The sequence below is a fragment of the Sceloporus occidentalis genome, unplaced genomic scaffold (genome assembly GCF_023333645.1).
Source record: "Sceloporus occidentalis isolate IW3139 unplaced genomic scaffold, rSceOcc1.0.p SCAF_2, whole genome shotgun sequence".
In the NCBI taxonomy this organism is placed as follows: domain Eukaryota; kingdom Metazoa; phylum Chordata; class Lepidosauria; order Squamata; family Phrynosomatidae; genus Sceloporus; species Sceloporus occidentalis.
Window position 1 is genome coordinate 113,165,451 of NW_028316982.1, and position 26,717 is coordinate 113,192,167.

General features: G+C 39.9%; 1 protein-coding gene across 1 annotated transcript in view; it reads right to left on the minus strand.

The window, feature by feature from the left end:
- NRG3 (neuregulin 3) overlaps positions 1-26,717 on the minus strand; it is a 763,610-nt gene that overhangs the window by 113,319 nt on the left and 623,574 nt on the right. The window contains exon 4 of the mRNA XM_089510637.1: positions 5,088-5,114. Within this exon, the coding sequence (XP_089366763.1) occupies positions 5,088-5,114 (27 nt within the window). The remainder of the gene's footprint in view (positions 1-5,087; positions 5,115-26,717) is intronic.

The window sequence follows — 26,717 nt, forward strand, 5'->3', positions numbered from 1 at the left end:
CTGTACAATGAAAGAGCAAAAAAAATTGTGCTAATATCAAGGGCTCGGGATATAAATTGCAGCCTTGGTGTCCATTTCTAATCCACTTGTTGCTTGAGCAGTGGGGTATAGTATTTAGGGTTTTAGACTGGGACTCAAAAAGCCCTGATTCAAGTCACAACATAGCCATGGAATTCACTGGACAACTTTCCACTCTCTCTCAACCTGGCCTGTCTCTTGGGATTGTTGTGAGAATAAAGTAGAAGGAAAAAGTACAGTAACATCCCAAATGCACCAAACAGTGATACCTTTGCAAGCCAACCAAAATACAGAAAATACATGTTGCAATCTCTGAAAGCTCCACTGGCTTATTCATCAGGCAAAGATGTTAAAAATGATTTGGGAGGAAAAAAATACGATGATGTACAAAATTATGACAATCCTGCTTTTTCTCAAGACGCAGCTGTTTTCAGTTCAGGTAGTACTGGAGGGACGTTCATGCAGACCAGCTCCTCCACTTCCTGGTAATGTGAGTACTCCAATTTTTTTTTTAAAGTTCCATTAGCAAGACAAAACTAGATGCTCATCTTGTGCTGGTCTGTAGAGCCCCTAAGTCAGCATCTGAATATGTTTGATATTATGGGGCACTGGGAAACAGTGATGCACTTTTGTTTTAGCGAAATGTTACGCAGTAATGGGTTCTCCCATTAACTGGACAACACAACAGTGGGGTGAAATAATTAGTGATATGATAGGTTAGGTTACATTTAATAGGTCTTCATCACTTAGGATGAACAGAGATCATGAGAGACTATTGCCCTATTGTGAAGACCAGCTAATGTGAATTGTGAAAGGTCTAAAATGCTTCCAAGGTGAGAGGTTATAAAACATGGCACTAGGACACTCAAAAGACTTGAAATGTTCTTTCCATGAACATTCAATAAACCAGGATACCAATTATATTATGTGTAGAAAGGGAAGGTTTCGCTAGTAATGTTAGGGCTTATAGTTCTGTTTAACCTCAGCTGAATGTGTTTTGAGACTGTTTTTGTAACTTTGGCTCGGTACACACGGGCCAAAGCGACGTGCCACCGCTGATACTAGGGGCCGGGAGCACGGAGCAACCACACGTTCTTGAACCCTAGTATGCATGGGCGCCGCCATGACCGTGTGGCCCCACCCACACAAGGCGTGTGTTCATGATGCAAGGGCTGCGCAGTGTCCATATGTCGCTGCACTGCACTTACATCATTGACACGCCACAGTGCACTAATGACGTACTGATGGAGGCACCCACGTGCACCCAAAAGAACCCACTTTTACTGGGTTCTTTTTGAGCTGAGGGAGCCCGTACGGTTTGGAGGGAAAACGGACAGCTCCAGACCATTATTTTGGAGGGGGGGGGGCTGTCGAGCCCCTTTGTAACTACACCTAAATAATGCCTGAAGAAAGGTGCCTTCACGTACAAGATGCCCTTTGCTAATGTAAGGTTTGCTTGCTTAGAATGAAAGCCTTCCTTAAAAGAGCTCCTCCTTTCCACTCTCTCTCCATGTGCCTGTGTCCAGTGTATGTGCATGTGTGCGTCTCACATCCCTTATCTCCCATGGAAAGAAAAGAAGAAGCATCTGCAGAGCCAGAAGTGAAAAACGGCACAGTAAGCTCCACAGTGACTTCCCAATAAGTCTCTGAATTTCATGAACAATTAGTGGGTGATAACAGCTAATCGAATTTAGGGATCACCCAATTTCTACTCAACTGTAGGAAGCAGGAAGACCTGTAAGAAGTCACATGTAGCTGTGCATATCTCTTCTGTTGACCAAAGCCAAAATGGTTCCCGCTGGTCTAGGCTGGATTCACAAAGGCATAACCTAGAATTATGTATTTGTGACTGCCTCATATTCATGATCCCACACATTCATCTCATATAGTTTAGTAGTGGCTGGGACCATGAAAGACTCCCAGTTCTCACTTACTAGACATCAACCACTGTGAGTGATGGAGTCTCTTCCCTTGTTGATCAAGAAGTGATGTGGTCTCTTCCCTTTTTGATCAAGAAGCTTACATTCACACCTTTCTCAGTGCAAGGATGAACTGTGACAGTGACACTGCTTCTGACAGTCACACTGGATATTGCATATGGAAGGATATGAAAATGACAGTAAAACTGCTTCTTATTCAACAGAGGAATAGACTCCTGTTGCTCACAATGGTTGCTGCCTCATAAATGAGGACTGAAGGTGTGTGGGCCACTAGACACTACACAGCTATGTAACAAAGGTAGTTAGGTATTCAAAACTGCCTTCCTGAGTTCTGGCCATACTCTTTTTCTGACTTTCCAGTTCTTTAAAGTTGTGGTGTGTAACCTTGATAATAACCTACTTTGGCTTGCATTACAACAAGCATCATCTTGATTTTTCACTTACTTAAAATGAGTTTTAGATAGATAGATAGATAGATAGATAGATAGATAGATAGATAGATAGATAGATAGATAATTTTTGTATTCTGTCCTTGTTAGTTCTTCCCTCTCAACAAAACAACAGCAGCAAAATTAGGCAATGAATAGTTGCAAAAAATTACATATTTATCAGCATTCCCCATGTATGATAATCTCTCTACCTTACAAGATAAGGAGTTTGTATTGGAGTCTGCCAAGGGAGGACTAATAGTGGCTGGGAAGGAAGTAAAATTATTCTTCCATGCTAAGTTGGTCTCAGACTCCAAGGAGAATGGGATCTACTGTAAATTAGGCACTCCTAATTTGTAAGGGGGAGTTCACATTTTGATCCTTTTACTCTAAAGATCAGCATTGCTATGGATTACTTCATCTTTGGAGACCTTATTGCAGAATTATCTGTCATTACTTCGGATACTAACGCAAACAACTTGAAAATATAACTTGAAATCTGCTTTCTTCCCATTTCTCTGTGTCCTCTTTGTGGGTGAACTGGATAAACCTAAACTGGCAAATGCACTTTGAGGAACATATCTCTGTAGAGAACAATGTGGAAACATTGTTTCCATCCTTTTAAAACATGTTCCATGTTAAAAATTTACTGCTGACTATAGTGGCCAAGAATATCAAAACTGCATCGGAGGTGATGACCACAAAGGGCATGCTGTGTTTCAAATTCTCCTTCTGTTATAAAATAAAGGGTTTTATTTGACAATAGTGCCTCTTATTTATCTTCAAAAGGACTTTTAAAGGCTCAAAATAAGGGTAAAGTTATATCTTTTTCTGCAGTACCTTGTGTTTAACCTAAAACAGCTTGCTATAGCCTATGTCAGCATGGAAGAAGGATACACAGAAAAAGACTGGTTAGCTCTCTAATTATTTTCAGCTCAAAATGTCCCTCCCCAAGCAGCTTGAACAAAACAAAGGGCCTGACCAGAAAATCCAGCTTCTGGACGGCTTAGGGGCATTGGGTTTTTACAGCGCACTCCTCAAGATGCTCAGAAGCTGTCAACCAAGCAGATGGGGGTGGTTTCAAGGTGAAGCACATGGAAGTTACTGTCACAAGGGGGTTGCACAAGGGCCACCTAACATGGCCCAAAACCAGCCCCAAAAGGAGCGGATCTTTTCCACTCCTACTTGGGACAGTGGCAGAGGGTGCCTTTGTGGCCATCTGTTTCAGCCTAAAGAGGTAAATCTGGATGTTACAGTAAAAGTATCTGATCTGATACCAGGGTTCTCAAAGTCATCAATCTATGTGTCTTACAGTAACATACCAATCACAAAGGGTCAACAATGAACCAGCAAGGAAGACTCTTGCCACCCCATTCATTCCAAGCTAAATTAAAATCCAGACCTATAATGAGTACTCCTCACGTTCTAAGAACCAAGGGTGAAACTGGTCTATGGTCAAGATCCTAAGAACCAGGGCCACTAATCTAAGACCCTAGACACAGAAATATGTGAGCAAAACTAGATTTAGTCTCCAAAGCAGCCCCAGATTTAGAGACAGATTTATTTTCACAACGTGGTGGTGGTGGTGGGACAGTTATTTGTACAGTGCACCTTTGCTTTATGAGGGGGATCCGTTCCGGACTCCCCTGCATAAAGCAAATACCACCTATGCTCAACTCCCATTTAAATGAATGGGGGTCGTGCACATGGCAGCATGGTAGCATGCGTACACCACGGGAGCACGCCCCATCCATCCCTATGGGATGCACTGCCCCTTCTCCCCGTGCAGCTTTCAGCGTATGCTGAAAGCTATGTAAAGCTTTTTCATTTAGTACATACATTACAACAGGCAAAAATGATAAAAACATAGCTGATCTTACTATAGATATGAATACTATAGATAGGATTTCAGCCTACAGGAATATAGGCATGTGTAGATGTCAAGTCTCCACATTTGAAGATTAGAGTGAATATACAACCATTATACATCATAAAAATAGGCAGATGGGCAAAAGGGAAGGTTTAATATTCCCCCTTTACCTTGAGCAACCAAACTAACCAATCATGACACCAAAGGCCTTGAACCTTCTAAGGGAGATGCACTTGGAATTTTTCAGAGCTGCCTTCTAACAACCAAATTGTATGGCAATATCTGAGGTGACCTTAACTAGGCCTCTTCACAATTGCAGAGGTACAGATAACAAAATTTACAGGCTACCAAGGCTAAGAAACCCTTAACAACAATGATTCTGATGAAACAAAGCTCTTTAGTCATTTAAATTTTCAGGATTATGTGATTAAAAAAATCAAACAAAAAGTTTTTTGTGACAATAGGGTCTCTGTATCATTCCTCTGTCTTCAAGACATAGATAAGAAAGCACCTTGAACTGAAAAACGACAGGAGAGGCGAAATTGAAGTAGACTTTTCTCAGCTCGATCCTGAGATACTTGTTAACAATTGTATCTTTAACAACTAAAAAAGAGATATTTTTCACAAACATTTAAAATATTAACACAATATTAACACAATATAAAACATTTGTAGTGTTGCTGTTTTGTGTCTTATTGTGATAAAGCATAGTCTCATTTGGAATCCAATAAAGTGACTGAAATTGTTTGACAGAGTTAGTATATAACAAAATACTGTTGAGAATTTTAATAAAAACAAGAACAATTGAAAAAATAGAGAGTGAAAGCTTACCCATGAATTCAATTCCTAAATGATGAGCTACACCAAGGGAAGCATGTAAATGAAGGAGAAAAGAAAAGAAGAAAAATATTAGTAAGAAACTGTGTTTATTGAGGGAGAAAGTTATTGTATAGCCAGATGCTCAAATCTCACATAGTAACACAACAGTATTACAACTGATAGTGTCCTTCCCCATGATCTAAAAAATACTGAAGTATGGTATATTCAGAGTCAAAATCCATCCCATTTACAGAAAAAAAAAATTCTGAACACAGGACATTTGTATACCTCTCACTCCAAGTAGAGAGTTCAAAGAATACTTCTAACATCGCAGTTTGGATCAGATGTTGTCATACTTAAGGTGGCGGAGGTAGCATTATTTAGATTTTATTCCTCCAGAACTGAGACACAAATCAGCATCCAGTCTAAACCACATACAATATGAAATCAAGCATACAAAAGATTGTCATTAAAAACCAATTTAACTATCAACAACATTAACAATATACTGAAATATATATTCAAAATTTTTAAAAAAAACAACACAGCAAAGTACCCTTTACTGGCCTTTCTTTAAATGCAGTGATGAGGAGTTCATTTTAATTGCCCAAAGAAGGGAGTTCTATTAAAAACTAAATCTATTTAAATAACAGGACATAGAACAATCCTCCCTACTTTGTCCCATTTCAGTGGATCTGCTCTAAGCATGACTATGGCCTGAAACAGAGAGCTTGGTAAAGCCAGCTTTTTGCTGGCTTGGGGGTGTGGCATTTAGACATGTGTCATGGTCCCAAACCAGATAAAGGCTGCACTGGTGATTACCCACTGGCCAGCTTCTATCCAGCTTGGAGGCATGGCATTTAGATGCCCCATGCCCCAGAGCTGGTGAAAATCCATCTCCAGAGGCAAAGGGGTGGCTTTTTCCCTCCCCAAATACGAGCAGATCTTTTCTGCTTCTATTTGGGGTGGAAGCTGGCTGGACTGTGGCTGTGCACCTGTTTGCTGCTCCCCCAGTCCAGCCTAAATGGGGCAGCTCCAAGGGCCATTTGTTTCACCCTAAGTATAGATTCAACCTCAACAGGATTCAAGGTAGCTTGCAATGGGTTAAAACAAAGTACATCTAAAAATAAAAATTAAAACAAAAATTTAAAAATAAGTAAACAACATTTTGGTATTGTGATGATCCCTGTGGTCCAAACAACCCAAACAGTGGCCCTGTCTTGGCACTTATTCCCAGCAGATCCTTTATTCTTCTCTGAATCTCCTGTTCTCGGTTCACACTCCCTGCGAAGTTGAATGAGACTCTTGGACAACTTCGAATCATGCTGCCACCACCCAATGAATTTATAATAACCTTTCCTTAACACACACTGGGACTTGTTACGGATTTAGAGTTCCCTTCCCTTTCTAAACTAAGCAAGCGGTAACCAAACTAAGGCATATGTAAAGAAGTGTAGGAATAGTAGATACTTTTAAAGAAAATATTTATTCTATTAACAAAAATAATATAAATCATACAAGGTCTTTTGACCTTGCAAGTACAATACATATAGTTATCAGACATTCATTTCAAACAAGCCAACAGAAACAAAAATAATAAGGCCTAACTGTTCTAACTGACACAGTCCTAAGTACTGATGCAGAGATGGAATCTTCTGGCCTATATTGGCTTAAGATGTAGTTACTGACTTTGGCCTAGCACAAACTACCTTCCTGAAGTATGCTTTCTGGACACAGGCTCAACACTGCAGCTTTTCCCAACCGGCAAGAGCCACATCAAGTGAGATACTCTCACTCCAGACTCCCCACTGTAGAAGCTCCTCCAACTGATCTCAGAGGCCTTTTATATCCCTCTGTTGGAAGCTTCCACTCCTGCTCACTGATTGGCCAAGTGAGCCTTCTGTCAGTTGTGAGATAATTACTCATTTGCATGTACCTCCCTCCCAGCTTAACTCTTTATTGCCTGATAGAAATCTTCAAATGACTGGAGGCCCAGTCATTACAGATATAAAAACACACATTCAAAATAGTTAAAACACATTAAAACATAACACAATAAAAATTGCAGATTCCTTGGAAACTATGAAAAATGTACACAAAGTGGATTTCCAAATGAACAAAGTACTTATATGGTTCCAAAAATATGAAACACTGGAAAACAATTAGAGATGAATGGGAATTTAATTTCAGTTCAGGTTTGATCAAATATTACATTACATAATTCAAATGTGGAATAAAATAAAAGGAATTGTTTTGCCTGCCTGATTCAACACAAGGTGCCATAATTGATAAATAGATTTAAAAATGGGTTATGAGTACTTCTGTGAAATGTGGAATTTGAAGTTAAGCTCATTATAGTTAAAGTACTTCAACACTTCCCAAAGTGAAATTTTGTGTCCAAGGAACCCAAAGCATAGTTCAGATCTCTGGGGATTATAACACAAGACACTTACTGTGCTGGAATCATTGCCCAAATCTTTCAGAAGCATGGAAGTGGGATAGCTGGTTGTGCTTCTGAAGTGTCATTGCACTGTCCCTCTCTTCTCCCATCGACAAATTGTTTGCGGAACAGCCGTTTTTGTAATAACAGAAGTTCCTGTTATTACAGAAATGGCTGATCAGTGAATGATTTGTCAATGAGAGAAGAATGGGATGCACTTCAGTGATGCTTCAGAAACGCAACTGGCTATCCCACCTCTGCACTTCTGAAGTGTTTGGGCAATGATTCCAGCATGGTAAATGCTTCATGTGATAATCCCATATGTCAAAAGAGGGATATGAAATCTCTTCCAAGAAAGCTGGTACTCTTCTGCAGCACTTGAAATGCTTGTTGTTGTTATAAGCCTTCAAGTGAACCTCAATTTATGGTGGACCTATCATAATTTAGTTGGCAAAAATTATTGAGCGATTAATTGTTCTTGCCTACCTCTAAGGATGAGAATGTGACTTGCTCAAACTCACCCAGTGGATTCCCATGGCTAAATAGTAACACAAACGCTGGTCTCCCAGAGTCCAAGTTCAAAATTTGAAACCACTAGAGCACACTGGCTCTCTCCTTCACTCAGTATGTATAACCTTCAGCATTAAAGTTGCCAAGTCTCAAGACAATGACTAAAGTCTAAGGGAATTTGTGCCTCTCCACGTCTCCATACGGGAAGACAAAATTCAGGTCAAGCAGCAATGGAGGAAAGGAAAATGTAAATGTTGTATCTGAAGTAGTTTCAATGCCTGAGGCATCATCACCATCCATCCATCTTCAGTTGGTTTTAGGAGTCAGCATGACAGTGTCTGTATATGTGTTGCACTCATTAAATGTCAATCCACTAGTATTATAGGGAAAGGATTTTGGAGATATGACAGGTAGCGAGGTCATGTACATAGGCCCACTGTACCATTTTGATCAAGACATGGGTGTGTTTGTATTTTGACTCATGAGTTTAGCTATGGCACAGGGCAGGTGATGGGGAACTTTTCAAAGGCTAGCGTTAAGTCTTCTACCAGCTTCAGCAGTAGCATAGGGCTTCAAAAAACTCTTCACTAGGTGCATTGTAGATAAAATCACATGGGATTCCAAACCCACTGGGCAAGGTGGTATGTACAACAGCTTCTGGATTCATTTTGCTATGTCCAACCACCAAAATGCTTTGACTTTTTCTTCCTGGCTCTGCATTGCCATATCCCCTGACTAGCAAGAGCTGGCAGGAAGGCATGAACTGCCTTTTGGTGAGCTTATTGTGGAAATGGGCATTAAAACAAGAAGCCAGCATATTCATTGGGAAACAGTTAATGCTTCCAGAAATCATCCAAGGGAGTGTACACCATGTATTAAAGTTGAAGTGACATTTGAACAATCATTGTGTCACTGCCACCCTAGCAATGCAGTATGGGAAGCCTTGGCTGTGGGGATCCTTGTGGGGTCACAAAAATGATTCAGGGGCTGAACAAAGTCCACAGGCCATGTGTCAACTGTAACTAATCTAGAAGGTTGAAATTTGGGACAATGGTACCTTAAGAGTTCTTAATTACTTCAAATGACACAAAATAGAGAGGATGTTCCCCTCTCCCTTCATGTATTAATTTGTATTGTTTTACATATATCTCATGCATTTGTTGTTGCTGTTGTTGTTGTTGTTATTATTATTATTATTATTATTATTATTATTATCTGGTTCATTCTGCACTTCATATTAGTGAGTAAGTGTCCTTGTGGACTTTAATTATAGCTGTGCCTTTAATTTAAATTTCCTTTGAAAAATCAGAAGTGCAGAGTACATCTTGAGAGCAATACTACAAACACTATAATCCTCTCTCAAGTATTGAAGACAATTGTTCAACCATGTTCAGAGGCTTCACAATGTCCTATGCTCTCCCAGGTAGCTAAAAATAAGTCTTATTTTGAATAAAGAGATTGTTGGAACTTTAAATACTAATTACTAGGACTTTACAAAGAATTATATGGATGAGGATATTGCTCTCGCAAGCAGGAGCTCTAAGCTGATCTCAAGTATTCAGAACCAATTGTCTGCTCATATAGATTTCCAGAAACTGTGGCCACCTTTGGTTTACTTACTTTTTTGTTATTTTGGTTGAGGGTTTTAATACTTTTCAGGTATAGCACAGGCTGTAGAACATTCCATAAATGACCCTCAGGACTTCCAAAATTGGCCACCTGAAGGGATAGGTCATGGTAAGTTCAAAAATGGCACAAAAGACAGGTGCCCAGGCTGAAAATATAAGAAGTATAGAGGACTGGGATTCACACACTGAATCAAAATATAGACTCAAGGCCATATGCTTGTCTGCAGGGATGTCAATTCACCGATTTCAGGAACTAAGCACTACTAACCTCTTTTGGAACTGTGTGCTAAAATTCTGGAGATTTTTAAATGAAAAGGTCGGTATTTCAGCTTCAAATATATAGAAAAATAAACAGATGCAACATTGGAAGCTATTGGCTCATAAAGATTTCACTAAACATTCTTCAGAAACCATGAAAGGTTCCTTCTGGAAATGTGAATCATTATCTTACATACTGAGCATACTTTGCAGATAAAATCATTACATTATGCTATATTACACTGATTTAAGACGTGTTGGTGAAAGGCAAAATATCCTCCTAGCCACAGAATATACATTGCATGGTTTGTTTTCTGTAAACCTGATTGAGATGCAAAGACTATGCCAGCTTTCCAAAATTATAGTCAAGATCAAACACATTTATCTGATTGCCAGGAAATGAGAAATGAAATTAAGCCACATTCCTCTTTTTAAAGTGTATGCAGACAAGCAGAGAAAAACATTTTCTTTTAAAAAGAAGGTCAAATACACTGAAGACATAACAAGGCTTTTCAGTGACAATCAGTCATCTCTTTCAAAAAACCAATCAGCTAAGGTAACACAGAGTAATAGTGTTGTCCTTTTAAAAAAGAAATTATTAATTTTCCATATGTTGAAGAATGCTGCAAATATCTGTGGGATTCAACAATGAAATAATAATTTTGTCTTAAAACTATGGAACATGTAGGAGGAGTGGGGAAGTGTTCTCCAGTCACCAAAAGTTGAAAATATTAGTTTGCTCATGATTTATGGAGAAAGGAACCATACATACATTTAAGATGGTCTTAGCATCACAGAACCATAGAAAGTTAGAACTGGAAAGGGTCACAGGAACCATCTAGTCTAACCCTTGCCATGTAGAAATAAACAACTAAAAGATCCCTGAAATGATGGCCATCCAGCCTCTGTCTAAAGATCTGCAGTCTACCACGCACCAAAAAGTCAATTGCATGGTCAAATAGTTAATACACTCAAGAGGTCTTTCCTGATGTTTAGTTACATTTTGAATCCATTGATTCACAGTCTAGTCTCTGGAACAACAACAACAACAATCTTGCTCCATCTTCTACATAATATCCCGTCACATATTTAAAGATAGTTCTAATTACTTCTCAGTCTTCTCTTTCCTAAGCTATGTATACCAAGCTTCCTAAGTCATTCTTCTTAATGTTTAGTTTCCATATATTTTTCATATTGGTCACTTTTTTCTAGCTATGAAGATTATTGCACAGGCTTTCTGCCCAGCCCTGGAGTGGAATGAAACTTTGAGATTTTTTTTTTCAGATTGGGTGTTATTGCATGCCTCCATGCTCAGACTGGCAACATTGCAACCTGATTTTAGCCATCCAATCCCCAATCCATCCTAATCACGTCCTTCATGAAGGACGCGATTAGGAAAAATTTGGGACAGGATGGCTAAAATTGGGCTGTGATGCCCCCAGTCTGAACATGGAGGTGTGCGATAACATCTGATCAGAATTTTGTTCCCCCAAAGTTTCAGTCCACTCTGGGGCCAGGCAGAAAGACTGTGCATCTTCTATGGTCTAGCTTGTTGGTATAGTTGAACTCTGGTACCTAGAACTGGACACAATATTACAGATGAGGTCTGACTAAACCAGAAAAGATCTGTTGTAGCCCAGAATTACAATTACTTCTTTTTTTTTTTTTACTTCTGCATCACACTGTTGATTCATGTTCATCTTGGGTCTAATAAGACCCATAGATTCTTTTCACATGTACAGCTTTCAAGCCAGATGTCGCCTATGCTGTATTTGTGCATTTCATTTGAAATGCTAAATGAAAGGAAGCTACTATTGCTATTTTTCCCTGCCTAGGTGTAGTGCCTTACATTTACTTCTGTTGAAATTCATTTTGTTAGTTTTGGTCCAGCTCTCCAATCTATCAATGTCAATTTAAATTCTGATCCTCTCCTCAGGTGAATTAGGCACGCCCTGCCCCAAATATTGGTGTCATTTGCAAATCAACAACATGCCTTCTAGTCTGCCATCTAAATTGTTAAACAACATCAAGTCCAGGACAGAGCCACGAAGCACCCCTCTAGTCACCTCTCTCCAAAATGAAGAGGAATCTTTGTTGCGCAATCTCTAGGCTCAGTTGGTAAACCAATTACCAATCCGCCTGTCCATCCTACAGTTTATCAGCTTGTCTGCAAGAATATCAAAAACATTGTCAAAAGCCTGACTGAAATCAAGATATACCACATTCACAGCATTCTCTTGATTGACCAAGCTTGTTGTTGTGTGCCTTCAAGTCATTTCCAACCCTAAAGCAAACCTATCATGAATTTTTCTTTGCAAGATTTGTTCAGAGGAAGTTTACCATTGTCTTCCTCTGAGGCTCAGAGAGGGTCGCTTGATCAAAATCATCTGGGGGGTTTCCATGAACAAGTGGAGATTACAGCCCTGATCTCTAGAGCCATAAGCCAATGTTCAAACCACTACACTATGCTGGTTCTCTTACCAAGCCTGTAATTCTATCAATAAAAAAAGGTAAGATTAGTTTGGCATGACTTGTTTTTGTGCTGGTTCTTAATAATAAAAATATTTTGTATAAATGGTCAATGACTGACTGTTGATGTTTGATAGAATTTGCTTTTTTCATTGCTACTGCTGTTGCTCTTGTATTATTTTGAGACAATGCATGGATATCAAAGAATACAACACAAACCCTGCATTCAAGATTCCAGTCTAAAAAACATGACATAAAAAGAGGACAGGAAGTGAGAAGTACAAAAGGAGGTAAATTCAGACAATAATTATTCCTTTGTTTATGAAATTTGTACTTGACAGGTATAAAGCAAGCAAATTTAGGCACTAGTTACACATTTGCTTCTGAAATTTGTGCTTTACTGCTTTATGGTAGCTTGCAATAAAATACATCTCAATCTAAATGTAAACGTTGGTGCAAAATGTCAAGAAAACAATTTAAACAACAACAACATCTAAAAGTCAATTCAACAAATAGCATTTACAGCTGTAGTAAAAAGTTAGCCAAAAGCCTATCTAAATCAGTCATTCTCAGTTTGCCAATGTGAAGCTATAAGAGAATATGCTAGATAGATAGCAGTTTGAAAGGGAAATAAATTATATATATTAGTGCATTGATCGTGGGGATACTCAGCCCTGCCCCTGCCCACAGGCCAGCACTTTTTGCTGGTCTGTCCAGGGCCTTTGTCTCTACAGCTTCTAAAGTGAAGTGTTTTTAGTCTTGCTTTTAATGCTTCTTATCTGTACAGTCCACCTTCCTCATATGCGGGGGATCCATTCTGGACCCCTCCATGTATGGGGAAAAGAGCATCTACTCAAGCCCCATAGAAAATAATGGGGTGCATGCTCATAGCAGTGCACGGGGTACACAGTGCAAGTACATGCCCTATTATTTCTGCTGGGCCTTGCCTTCCGTATAAGCTCAAAGCTGCAGAAGGCAAGCCCATCTATAAGGACTATTATTACCAGTCAGTCAGTATGTTTATTGAATAGCCCAAGGGCCATTTCAAAATACTCAAAACATAGTAATACAAGCAAGGACACACACACACATATATAAAATGTAAATATAGTGCACTAAGCATAATATACAACAATACAATATAGATACGTACTATAGATATTATTACCAGTGACGCTGACTTGAGGTGATTGACTCAGACTCAAGTCAGTCTCACGTCACTTCAATTTCTTGACTTGGACTTGATATAGCAATAAATGATGTACTAGGTTAATAATAATTATTATTATAATAATAATTTGTTTTATTTATATACCGCTATTCCAAAGATCATAGCAGTGAACAGCAAGTAAGCTAATTAGCAAGTAAGCTAATTTGCCCCAAACAGTCTGGGTACTCATTTTAGCGACCTCGGAAGGATGCAAGCCTGATTCGAGCTTGGGCCCTTTTGCTGGTCGTGAACTCGCAACCTTGTGGGTTTGAGTGAATGGCTGCAGTACAGGCATTTAACCACTGCGCCACCAGGGCTCAAGGTTGACTTGACTTGTGACTTGTACAGTCCGTCCTCGCCTTACGCGGGGGATCCGTTCCGGATCCCTCCGCGTAAGGCAAATTCCGCCTTTGCTCGAGCCCCATTGGAAACAATGGGGCTCGTGAGCAGTGGTGTGGTGGCGCGGGCACGCGCGCCCATTCAATTGAATGGGACGCGCCGCCCCTTCCGCCCCACGCGCGCCCCGCGGCTTGAGCGCGTATGCTCAAGGCCGCGTATGGCGCACCCGCGTATGGCGTGGGCACGCTGTATGTGGCTTCAGACCTTGCTATGGGATGGAGACAGCTTTGGTCGCCTTACTGGATAACCTATGCAAGGAGCTGGACAGGGGGAGTATGTCTCTCTTGCTCCTGTTGGAACTCTTGGAAGCTTTCGATACCATTGACAACGGAATCCTTCTGGGCCCCTCTCTGAGATGATAATTGTCGGCACTGTTAAGCAGTGGTTCCAGTCTTTCTTGGAGGGGCAAACTCAGAAAGAAGTATTGGGGGACTCCTGTTCAACCCCCTGGAAGTTGGCCTGTTGGTTCCTCAGGGTTCTGCCCCCCCCCCCTATTATTTAACATCTATACGAAACCGTTGGGATAGGTCATCCAGAGTTTTGGGGTGAGGTGTCCCCAGTATGTGGATGACAACGAACTGTATCTCCTCCCATCTAATTCCAAGGAAGATGTTGCTGTATTGAACCAATGTCTGCTGTCAGTAATGGACTGGATGAGGGCAAACAAATTGAAACTTAATCCAGATAAGACAGAGGTGCTCCTGGTCAGTTGTAAGGCAAATCAGGGAATAGGGACCTTGCCTGTGCTGGATGGTGTCATACTCCCCCTGAAATCACAAGTTCTCAGTTTGGGTGTTCTCCTGGATTCAACTCTGTGTTTGGATGCCCAGGTTTCAGGAGTGGCCAGGAGTGCATTTGCACAGCTAAAACTTGTGCACCAGCTGCACCCATTTCTGGAGATGCCAGATATGGCTATGGTGACACATGCCTTGATTACATCCCGTTTGGACTAAGGTAACACACTCTACATGGGGCTGCCTTTGGAAATTGTTTGGAAACTTCAGCAGGTCAAGAATGCTGTGACCAGAATGCTGACTGGAGCCAGTTATAGGGATCATATAACTCCATTGTTGGAACAGCTTCACTGGCTACTGGTTCATTTCTGGGCACAATGCAAAGTGCTGATCATGACCTATAATGTCTTATATGGGTTAGGTCCAAATTATTTGAAGAACCATATCTCCCCATATGAACCTGTCAGAACACTAAGATCGTTGTGGGAAAGCTTTCTCTCAGTTTCACCACCATTCCAGGCTCGCTCTCATGAGGACATGAGAGCGAGCCTTCTTGGTGGCTGCTCCCACCTTTTGGAACTACCTTCTGCCCCAGACTAGACTGGCCCCCTCCCTGCTTGTCTTTCGATGGCAGGCTAAGACGTTTTTACTTCAGCAAGCTTTTAAGACATAAGCACGTCACAGTGGTTTTTAAATCGACTATGTGTATTTGTCATGCCTTTTAAAATCTATTATATTTTAATGTAATTTTATATTGTTTTGAGATTATTTTAACTGTTTTAACTTTTATTGTAATGTTTTTTAAATCTGTGAGCTGCTTTGGGGCCCTTTGGAGAGAAAGGCTGCATATAAATGAAATAAATACATAAATAGTATATTTTTAGCAACCAACTTGCTGACTTCAAGCAGCATTAAAGACCCCCCCCCCCCCCCAAAGCATGGGATACATTTCTTGGAGAGGAACAACAAAAGTATTATGTAATGAGCTTGAGTTGGAATGATCCTTCTAAAGCAGTACTTCCCTGCCTTTGGTCTTCCATTTCTTTCAGACTTCAGCTCCTAGAAGCCCCAGCCAATTTGGCAAAAATTCAGGAATTATGAGAGCTGAAGTCCCACTGTTTTAAAGCATTTAAAAAGCCTTAAAAGGCCCCTTTAATGTGCAGCAAGAAAAGGCTGCCGAACAGACTTCAGCCCCCATCTCAAGATCATTGCCTAACATATTGCTATTCCCCTCTGGGAAACATGCTCTGCCTCCTTTTTTCTGTTAAAGTTGGTTCACAGACCTGAGACTTGACTTGAAACTTGGAGTAAAAGACTTGAATACAACAATGATTATTACTCTCATGGTGGCATGTAAAACCCAAAGAATTTCACAAGAAATGTACTATCCTTAATATTTTGATCTTTCAACATAATGTAATGAAACTAATTCCCATCAATGGTATGTTCATACACTGTGTGAGAATAATCTTAGAAAACGATCTACATCATGGTCTTTGCTTCATCAGGGAATGTTGGTGCACTTGAAAAATGTTCATAGGTAACCTCTTGGTTATCAAATGTTGGATGCAAAGAACAACACAAAGTTATCACATCTGGTACCCAGTTGTCACCTTCCAGATGGCCATTGATGACAATTTGTGAAAACTGAGCACTCATTTACAAGTATCTTGATTTGACCCAACAATCATTATACATCCAAATTGCAGTCTTGGAGAGTGCATTATTTCTTATGTACTCAAACATGCAAAAGGAGAGTATCAATGGTATGTTTCCAGGAGACATGGAAAAACATAAAACTTGGCAGATAAAAAACATTTACTTCCAGAAAAAGAATGCATGTGTTTAAGTCCCTAAAACAGTCCAAATAGTCAGCACATTCAATGGACATGACATGCTGACTGACCGTGTTTTTTTTTTTTTTTTTGGGGGGGGGGGTTGAATAGCATGGAAAATAGAAGCATTCCACATAAAATATTTTCTTGCAGATTCTACTCATTCTTTATATTCTTATTCCCTTTTCCATTAGCAAAGATAACTGTTGATAAAGCACTCACATGACAGCTTCACCTCACCATGCAGCTGAATTGTATTCCACACTGAATTCTCTGTGCCAACAAGGTCAATTTTCAGTCATGCAGATTGGGCCTACAGTAGTTTGAAACATTTTTTTTCTTTGCTTAAAAGACAAAAAAAATCATCAGCAGAAGAAAAACCTACTATATTTGCACCATGTTTTAAGGCTGGTACCAACAGATGCTGCATAACATAGTCCCCAAGCACTATTCATCCAGTACCAAAGGAACAACAGTACTTGGAACAGCTTCTCTTAAAAAACTTCTCTTTTAAAAAGTATATCCAGTGCAAAAAAGTAGAATAAACTATTGATTTTTGTTCCCCTGCAGTTGATGCAGCATAACTCATGTGAATCTGCTCATTGTTGAACAGCTAGAGTTGAAAAGTCATATCTAACTTTTGAAACAAAGAGCTATGGTCAATTATGTTTCTCCAGATACTTTACAGATGTAAATAACTGCTTGTCCTGTGGATTACAGTTTCCTTCTGCTAGCTTTAATCATTTGTTAAAACAAATAATTTCTGTTTTATAGTGCTGTTCAAGATGTGACAGCTAGTCAGTCTGCTCAGTTTAGAAGCTATATAACAAAGCTCTTTCAAAGTTTGGAATGTCTTATACATCAAGACACACAGTTCGCCTTCAGAAGGGCTATAAATTAGCACTTGAAACACAATACTGTAGTGTCAACAGCTTCTCTTCAAGAGTCTTTACACCATTCCCTCTCCTGGTTTTTCAGTTTCCCTCCATTAGTCAGCATTCCATGTCCACTAGGCAAGCTCAGTCCTCATTGGGTTATTAATGTGATTTACACTTTGGCCAGGTCTTCAATGATCACTCATCCTTTTTTTTTTAATTCAGGGATCAATGAATCAATTAGTTTCCTTATCTCCTATATGTATTTTAAGCTCTCAGGTTCTTTCCATCCTAATTAAAAATAATTTATTTTCTCAAGATGTTGCACAATATATTTTTAAAGGCATAATAAAACACAATAAAATCTAAAAAAACAAACCTAAAACCCAATAACACTTGAGAAAATTAATAGATACACCAGCACAGCACAAAATGCAATACACAACAAAAAACTAAAATCGCCATCTCATTCAATATTTGAAATCACTTTACAGTGACTAAAACAAGGAGACGTTAAATGGGACATTAAAAATACTAATCTTAGGAGAAAAGAAGTCATCAACTAGTGTGAAAAGGTAGAAGCATGGATGGCAGGGTGCTTCCCTTAAGACAGAGGAAACTAGATCAGTGTTTGGTATTCTGCTCCCACTCTCAAAGCCTTAGAATAAGAGAAAACTTGAAAAAAGACATTTGCAGCTAGAGTTTTTTACTCGGTGTATCTTTTGACCCCAAATTTAGATTGTTTTCCCTCATAAAGTGGGGATACCACTGCAGCACTATTCCAAAATGACTTGGGTTCACTGGAGCCAGCAAAGTTTAATGGAAAACGTTTTTACAGAAGTGGCAATCACCATCCTATGCATTTGCCATCATCCACTGGGTTGGGTTGTTAAAAACCATCACTTTAGAGTAATAAAAAGCCATGTTAATAGATTAATCCCTGCTTTTCAAGATCCTCCCCACTTTCAAAACCAAAGACTGATAATGGCACGGTTTCATAAGGAGACTAGATATTACATAATGTACTATGGTTCCTTAAGTCCACCTTATGGCCTTGCATGTCTTTCTTTCATTGTTATTCTGCAACAACCAGAGCCACCTCTCCTGGACATACTGTTAAGCTACTGCAGCCTCTTCTGCCCATAATCATACTGTAGATGGTGGAAACTGGGCGAGGAGGGTCAGAGAAGTATCTACCTATGTCCATCTGCTGAGGTTCCTGGTAGACCATTGAAGATCTCAGTGGATGATATAATTGTCCCACATTTCAAAACAAGGACATACCCAGGTGCTCCTCCAATCACACCATCAGCTCTCCATCAGCCATAGAATTGCTGTGGGAATGGCTGCAGCAGCTCAGTATTGAGTCAAAGGGGTGTTGTAGCAGAGTTCCACATCCATAACTATTACACTATGCTGTGACATACACCATCTTGGCCAATATCTAATTCAAAGCATTTACTGGAAAGAAACAACACAATGGGAATACTGTTTTAGGTGACAGGGGAATCACAGAAATTGGACCACAAGATTCATAGACCTGTGTGTGGTATAGCACACCACAGATTACAGCGGTTTTGTAGTGGTGGTGGTCATTTGAAGAAACTAGCACAGAGGTGGACCACTTTCCGGGGTATGCATGGGTCTCCTTGAAATCCACAATGCAAATGCTCACTTTTAAAAAAAACAACACATTAATATAAGGCTCAATTTTAAATATAAGCACCCACACTGTTTTTATAAAGACTCAAATTCACTGGAATCTTATGGGAGTATGATGCTCCTTTAAATGAAAGCATGCATGGATTTTCTTACATGCTTGAAAATTCTCCAAAATAACATTAGGATGCTTGAACATTGTTGTTGTTGTGTGCCTTGAAGTAATTTCTGGATTATGGTGACCCTAAGACAAACCTTTCATGCAACTTTCCTGGCAAGATTTGTTTGAGGAGGGGGGGTTGTCTTCGTAGTCCTCTGAGAGTGAGACCGTGTGATTTGCCCAAGGTCACCCAATGTGTTTACATGCCCAAGTTAACACAGCTACTTTTTTGAAAATTGTTTTCAGTTCAATTTCTCAATGTAACCCACCCCAGATTCTTTTATTTTAAGTGCAACAAACTTTTTCAGTTTAGCACATGAGGCTAGAATGGATGTGTGGTAATGAGAGTAGGGTTTGAGACCAGTATACATCCACACTGGTCAAGTACAGCTTCATTTAGCATGAGATTCAGAACATAAGATATTTATACTGTTGGCTTCAGATAGGGAAGATGGTTCTTTGTATGCGTATACAAACACCTATGCGTTCTTTCTCTTCAAGTGTTTTTACTTAACTGGTGATTGCTATACTTCAAATTCCTTGGGAAGAAAATGTGAAGTGGATATTACAATAAGAGGTGAATATTCAACTATGATATTATACCTTGACACTCTTTCCTACTTTGGTAAGAAATAAACTTTAAAAATCCGGTTCTACTTTGAAGCTGTATTATGATGAGTTTAAGATTTAGAGGTCTATACTCATCAACATTTCATAGATAAAAATAGGCACTTTGCTATGAATTTGTAAGGGGGTGTTGTTGAGCAAAATGCAGCTGTGTGGTCAAATACAAATGTAATTTATGAGGAAGAGTATACAGAACTGCAGTGTTTTAAGCAGAGAAATCTCTGGATTCATGTAGTGAATTTAGGAAAACTCAAAAGAAGCCCAAATCAATAAATTGGACAGTATATGTGTTTGGATGAGTCATGATAATAATTCCTGTATTCCATTATACATCACTGTAAAATCAAACAGTATTTACTAGATCCTGCTCAAAGTGGTAGCCTTTTGTCAGATTCATGGTCACTGTGTGAGGCTTGTTTTTCACAATCTCTGTGCAATGAACATTATATAACCAATCAAGCCTCAGTTTCTCTGTAGAGCTCATGTAGTCACCTTGAGCCAATTGTAACCTTTTAACTGTATCTGTTTCACAAGATTATTATTCAGATATAAAGAACAACGGAGAAAAATCATGCACAACATTTTGAGCTTCAGGAGATAAATGAAATCAGTCAAAATGCACATAATTAGAGAAAACAAAATGAAATTAAGACATTCAAAAATCCTTTTAAGCTGTCTTTTTAAAGCTACATTGGCCTGGGACTAGCGCTGTGCCTGCATGGACCAGAACACTCTTGGAGCAGCTTGGAGCATTCTGGCCACAAAGCTGTCCTGATGTCTCTTCAGTACCTGGCACTCTGGAGTGATGCCAAGTGGCTGTTCACATGCACATCCTGTTGTGGTGTCTGCTGCCACCACTGGTAGTGGTGCAAGGCACTCCTTCTGAGGCACAAAGATGGCTGGGCACCTCATTCTTACCTCAAAGGAGGTGACTTGCACTGGTGGTAGTGGGTAGCACAGTGGGATACACTGTAAACAGCCATCCAGAGTTGATTGCTCAAGAGGGCTCCCAGATCTTCTGGGAAGATCTGGAACAAAAGGTGACTTTTTATAGGATATTGTAAGGGTGGTATATCATGGATCTGCTGTTGAACTGGCCGTACATTGTCCGAACATTTGGCAACAGAACCAAGGATTGGCCCATGTGTCACTTGGACTGATTTCTGGAAGGATGGGTCAGGATGGGTCACACTTGCCCTGTGTGGACATGGCCTCACAGAACTCATCAAGGCTTACTTCTAAGTAGATATGTGTATGAGTGCATTGTTAACAGAAACAGAATATTGCTCTGGAAAAAAAGACTCTCCCACCTTTCTCTCTTGTGTACACACACATTTCCTATTTTACACAAATACATAAATAGACATACACTCCTGTCTATCTCACACACACAAACACAGACAAAACATAAATATCATTTCTTTCTTTCCTGCACACAGACATATCCTGTGGCCGTACAGAGATAAATGCAAGCACTCCTATCTCCTCTCACAAACAGACCTGCAAACATACCCACCTTTCATTCCTCTCTCTCACAGAAACACATACTCCTCGCACTTTCATACACACACAGACGTGCAATACACACACATACTGTTCTCTCTCTCTCACACACATAAACACACATTCTTCCTCATATACACTCTCTGTCTCTTTCACACATAAATGTACACACTATTCACTCCATTTTTAAAATGAACATACACACATGCTGGCTGGAAAAAATATTGGAATTGCTTCTTGCATCCCTTCCCTGCCCAATTTGCTCACTAGTTTATCACAATAGTGAGTTGCCATGGGAAAATGGGAGTTAAACTAAATTTAAACCAAAGAAAACCCAGAAATGCCCAATGTTTATCACACAATATCATAGTTAACGTGAAATAACATGAAGTTAATCCGAATGTAAAGCAGAGAAAACCAGCAGCTTTTTACTTTTGGAACAACCAACCCAAAAGTAAAAAAGCTGTCATTTTTCTCTGCTTTGTGTTTGGATTAACTTTGCCAGGTCTACTGGATTCCCTAACAAGATGTAAAGTTAGTTGGCTTATATGAGTCTGGAAACTTTGCAATATTACACTTGGGCAGTCCCTAGTGTGATAAACTAACCGAATTTGCAAGTTTGGTTTAAATTAGAATGTACTTTAAATCGCATTTAACTCCCGTTTTCCCACCGGATCTGCCCTAGTGTGATAAAGCTCTTAGTGAGTTTCTGCCAATAAGGCAACAGGAAATAGCCAGATAGCTAAAGAGGGTATGCTCTCCTATGCACTTTTGATCAGTTGCTAGAGTATTGCCTCCAGTTACTTTTTGATCAGTTGAAGGTGAATTCAAGGGACAATCGTCAATACCTTTGAAACTTTTATAGTGAGGTGGAGAAATACTCATTGTGGAGTTCTGAACTCATGTCTCCTGGGACAAGCAGGAGATTCCCTGGGACATTCCCATTATTTTGAGGACAGTTGAGATGTATAGAGGCATTAAATGTATCACCGTTATCACAACTTTCTGGAATAATAGCTTTTTCCATAGTCAGTGCCAATTATCCACGGACTATGCTAGATGCCACCTTCAAGGTACTACCTGGAGAAATCTTAGTTAATTCTCTAAATATTTCTTAGAGTCAGGCATTTGGCTCTCTGAAATGAAAAGTAATTATGGATTGGCATTCCAAGTCAGCATTTCTTCTGTCTAGAATTCAGAGCCCCTTGAGTAAAGTGCAATAACTAATAAAGTTGAGCATTGTTCTGTGACTCTGGAGACTAAGGTTCATATCCCTGCTCAGCCATGAAATTCCACTAGGTGACCATGGACAAGTTGCAGTCTCTCAGCCACAGAGGATGGCAATGGCAAGCTCCCTTGAAGAACCTTGCCAAGAAACCTATGAGCGGTTCACCTTAAGGTGGTCTTCATTTGGAAATTACTTGAAGGCAGAACAACACAACACAATGCCCTACACAAATTGTAGGGAGCTAGTTCTTTTGATCCAGACAGGATATGAGTATGCAAGGGGAAGTGCTTGCACAGGCAAATACCATATTGAGTGTCCACAAACAGGGTTAGGGGAAACACAGAAACATTTACATGTGCTGTGAGTTGGGTAACATTTCCCCAGAAAAGCAAGTACTAATATTCCTGCGTCAAGGTGGTGTCATGTAGCTTGTGGTCAGAGTCTGGAATTTTATAATTATTATTATATTTTAATTTATTAAAATATTAGTACAGTGCCCTATATCAGGAGTTCTCAGGGCAATTTCCACATGACATTAAAACAGGTTAAACAAGTCAAAATCAATAAGAAAGTGTAACTAAGGTAAAACATATTAAACAATACAATAAGTTTAAACACTTTAAAAACATTTTAAAAACTATAAGTAATGGTCTTAGGAGACTGCTGTGGCTGCTCTGTTGGGTACTAATTCATGTTCATCATGGTGACAATGATGATGGCATTCAGAAGGCTGGTGTTCAATGAGGCTGATATGGGTGGTGTGGATTGGTTAAAAGAGGCTGTAGGCATGTATGGGCAGCTGCGAGATGAAAGGAACCACAAGAACCTTGATCAAAATTAGTGTGGGAACACTTCAAGTAAGCTCTGCTTCGATTCAGCGTCCAGTAACAGTCTTGGGTTGAATTAATAAGGCTGAAAGGCTTTAGTGAACAGTTATGTTTTACTTTGGTGTCTAAATGACAAGAGTGTTGGTGCAAGTTGGGCCTCCAGAGGGAGACCATGACGCAGTTGGTATGTCATAGCTGAGAAAAATGCAAAAGACATTACAAAACAGTACTTCTTGATTGCATAATTACAAAAGGTAAGTGCTTTTCAAGGCAGAGCTTCATGGGGGGTGTTCTCACTGGCTTATACTCCGGGTTACAAATCGAATTCAAGGTATAGCATTCCTATCTGAACCCGAATTAACTCTAGAACTGTTCTAGAGTAACCTGCAATCGTTCTTACTACGATTCGAATCTGAATTGGGTTTTTTTTTAAAATCCGGGTTAGAGGCTTATAACCCGCAGTAAAAAAATAGAAGGGTCGAGTCTACTATTTTTCCTTGATTCGAGATAGGAATTGGAGTATTTAAATAGGAACGACCAGCCTCTGAATCGGGTTAACTGGATGGGAGGAGCGGAGCACGATGGGCTGGCCTGGGGGTGTCACTCTCTTTGGTCTCTTTCTGCATCGCCAGCACCATTTTCTTCCATTTGAATAGACTTTCCCCCGGTGGATTGCAACCTCCCCTCTGTGTGAGGAGAGCAGAGGGTGGATGCAAAGAAATCTGGGGGGAAACAGAGCCTTTCCTTCTCTCTTTCCCAAACGGAATCTGGGGAGACATAGGAAATCCTGTGTGTGTGTGTGTGTGTGTGTGTGTGTGTGTGTGTGTATTCCACTTCAACCCACTGCCTTCTCCTCCTTGATCCGATTTTCCAACCTTGGGCTTTGGATGCAGAATCTCTAGTCACTTAAGCCCACTACCTTCTCCTTGATCCGATTTTCCAAACACACACACACACACATACACACACAAAGAGAGGGAGAGAGAAAAGAGGAGGCTGAGTCCATAAGCCAGCCTGATTCCATGCCCTCCTTTCCCAAGGCATGTCCTCCATTGCTCCCCCCTGTCCAGGAGGACTTCCAAAATGCCCTCTCTCTCCCTTTGCACAGTCCAAAACCACACACTAATTCACGCAGAGTCCATAAGCCAGGCTGCAAAGAGGAGGAGAGAGGCTGGGCCAGGGAGGTGTGTGTGTATCCCTTTAAGATGTCTCTCCCAGGGACAGCAAGGCAGCTTGTGTGTGTGTGTGTTTGCACGTATGTATATATACACATATGAATGTATATTTGTGTGTGTGTGTGTGTGTGTGTGTGTGTATATTAAGGTGAATTATAAAGTAACAACTTTTTTAATTTATGAAAAAAAACCTCATCTGTAGTTCAAAACTCACTGTAGAAATAATACAGTTTGAGACCCCTTAACCTGCCCTGGCTCAGTACTAAGGAATTATGGGAACTGTTGTGTTTGTGAGACATTTATCCTCCTCTGCCAGAGAGTGCTGGTGCCATAATAAACTACCATTCCCAGGATTCCCTAGCACTGAGTTATGGCAGTTAATATGGGAAGACACAGAAGAGGACGAATAAGGCTCCTTCTTGTCTGGGGAGACCCAACAGAAGAGCCTCAGATGCAGATGATTTTAATTGACTGCCACCCCTCCAAAAAATCACTCCCCAAATCTCCAAGCCAGAAGGATGACTGCTTTGCTGGAGGAACTTCCCCCAGCCTCTCTGGGGTCTTTCTTCCAAGGCAGCCAAGCAGAAGTGCTTTGGGGAGGCAGTTTTCTCTCTCCCTCAACCATCCTTCCCCTCGAATAACAAAAGTAAGGGAGACCGGAAATTACAGGACTCAGTGTCATGATGACGTCGCTTTGATTGACAGCCGAAACCAGTGAATGTGAACGAAAAATTAACAGAACCGGTTTAAATATACACCGATTCATCCATGAATGGGAACGAAACCAGGACAATTACAGCGAATCAAAATAAAATGTTAAGTAAATGGGAACAATGAAGATAAAGCGATTTGAAAAGTGGGATAAAACTCGCTGTATTTTGAGTCACTTTATAATGAACCGCTGTATTTAAAATCATTGTAAATCACAAGTGAGAACATCCCTCCCCCCCTGCTCTTTTTTCACTGTATTCCATTTTTCTGCCCCAAAGCAAAGAATCTTACTTACGGACAAGGAAAGGGAGATGTAGATATGGGACCTCTTCAAGCTATACATTTATAGCATTGTGAGTCCTCTTTCACTACCATGACTACATCCAACAGATTCCTGAGATTTGTAATCTGGTGAAGCACTAGAACTCTCTGGTTGAGAATTCTAAATCCCCATCCATAAACTGCAGATCACAGATTTCCATAACATACAGCTATGAGAGTGAAAGTAGAATCATAGTTTTATAACTGTCAAGTGCTGTTGCAGCCGCAGGTTCTCCAGTCATCCTGCCCCCTACATCAAAGATGCTACATAAAGTCTCATTTTTAGAGGATGAGAAGACGGGTGTGTTCTTACAATGAATGCATGGGATTTACTTGTGAATAAACAACAATATAATGAGCTGTGGCCCAGCTACTCCAGGTTCAGCTTTCAGTCCAGCAACATCTAGGTAAGACATTAATTCTTAGATTCAATTCCCCATTCACCACAGGTGGATAAACTCTTTCTGAACAGAGTAGTTATAAGGATTATTGAGATAATTGTTTCAATAATCCTCCAAAGCACCAAATAAGTGCTAACACCATTACCTCACACATTATACAAAGTGGAATTACAGCATTACATATTTTTTGCCATACTTCAAATAGGGATGTGCAACTCTTCAGCCCTCAGTCTTACTGAGATTCTCATTTTGGGAGGGATCAAATTCATTGTGAGGAGAGTAGAAGGTGAGCCTTATTGCCACTTGCAGGGAAATGTATGCATACTTCTGTGTTCATTTTTCAAACTGGGTATTTTTGTGCACATTTCCAAATGGGCTGCTTCTCCTTCTCCTTCTCTTTCTTCTTCTCTCCCCCCTCCTTTTCTTTTATTCCCCATCAATAATGGAACACAAAGTGACCTATGTATTATTAAAAACAGTTTAGGTTAAAATGCATACAAAACATCAATAAATATATCTAAATATAGAAGCTATTTTAAAGCAATTAAACATTTGAAACCATTTAAAATTCATTAAAAGAAAATATAAAAATCATCAGAACAATACAGCAACCATTAAAAGCTCATCACAATCAATTTCTAAAAGCTCAATGAAATAGCCATTATTTTTAAT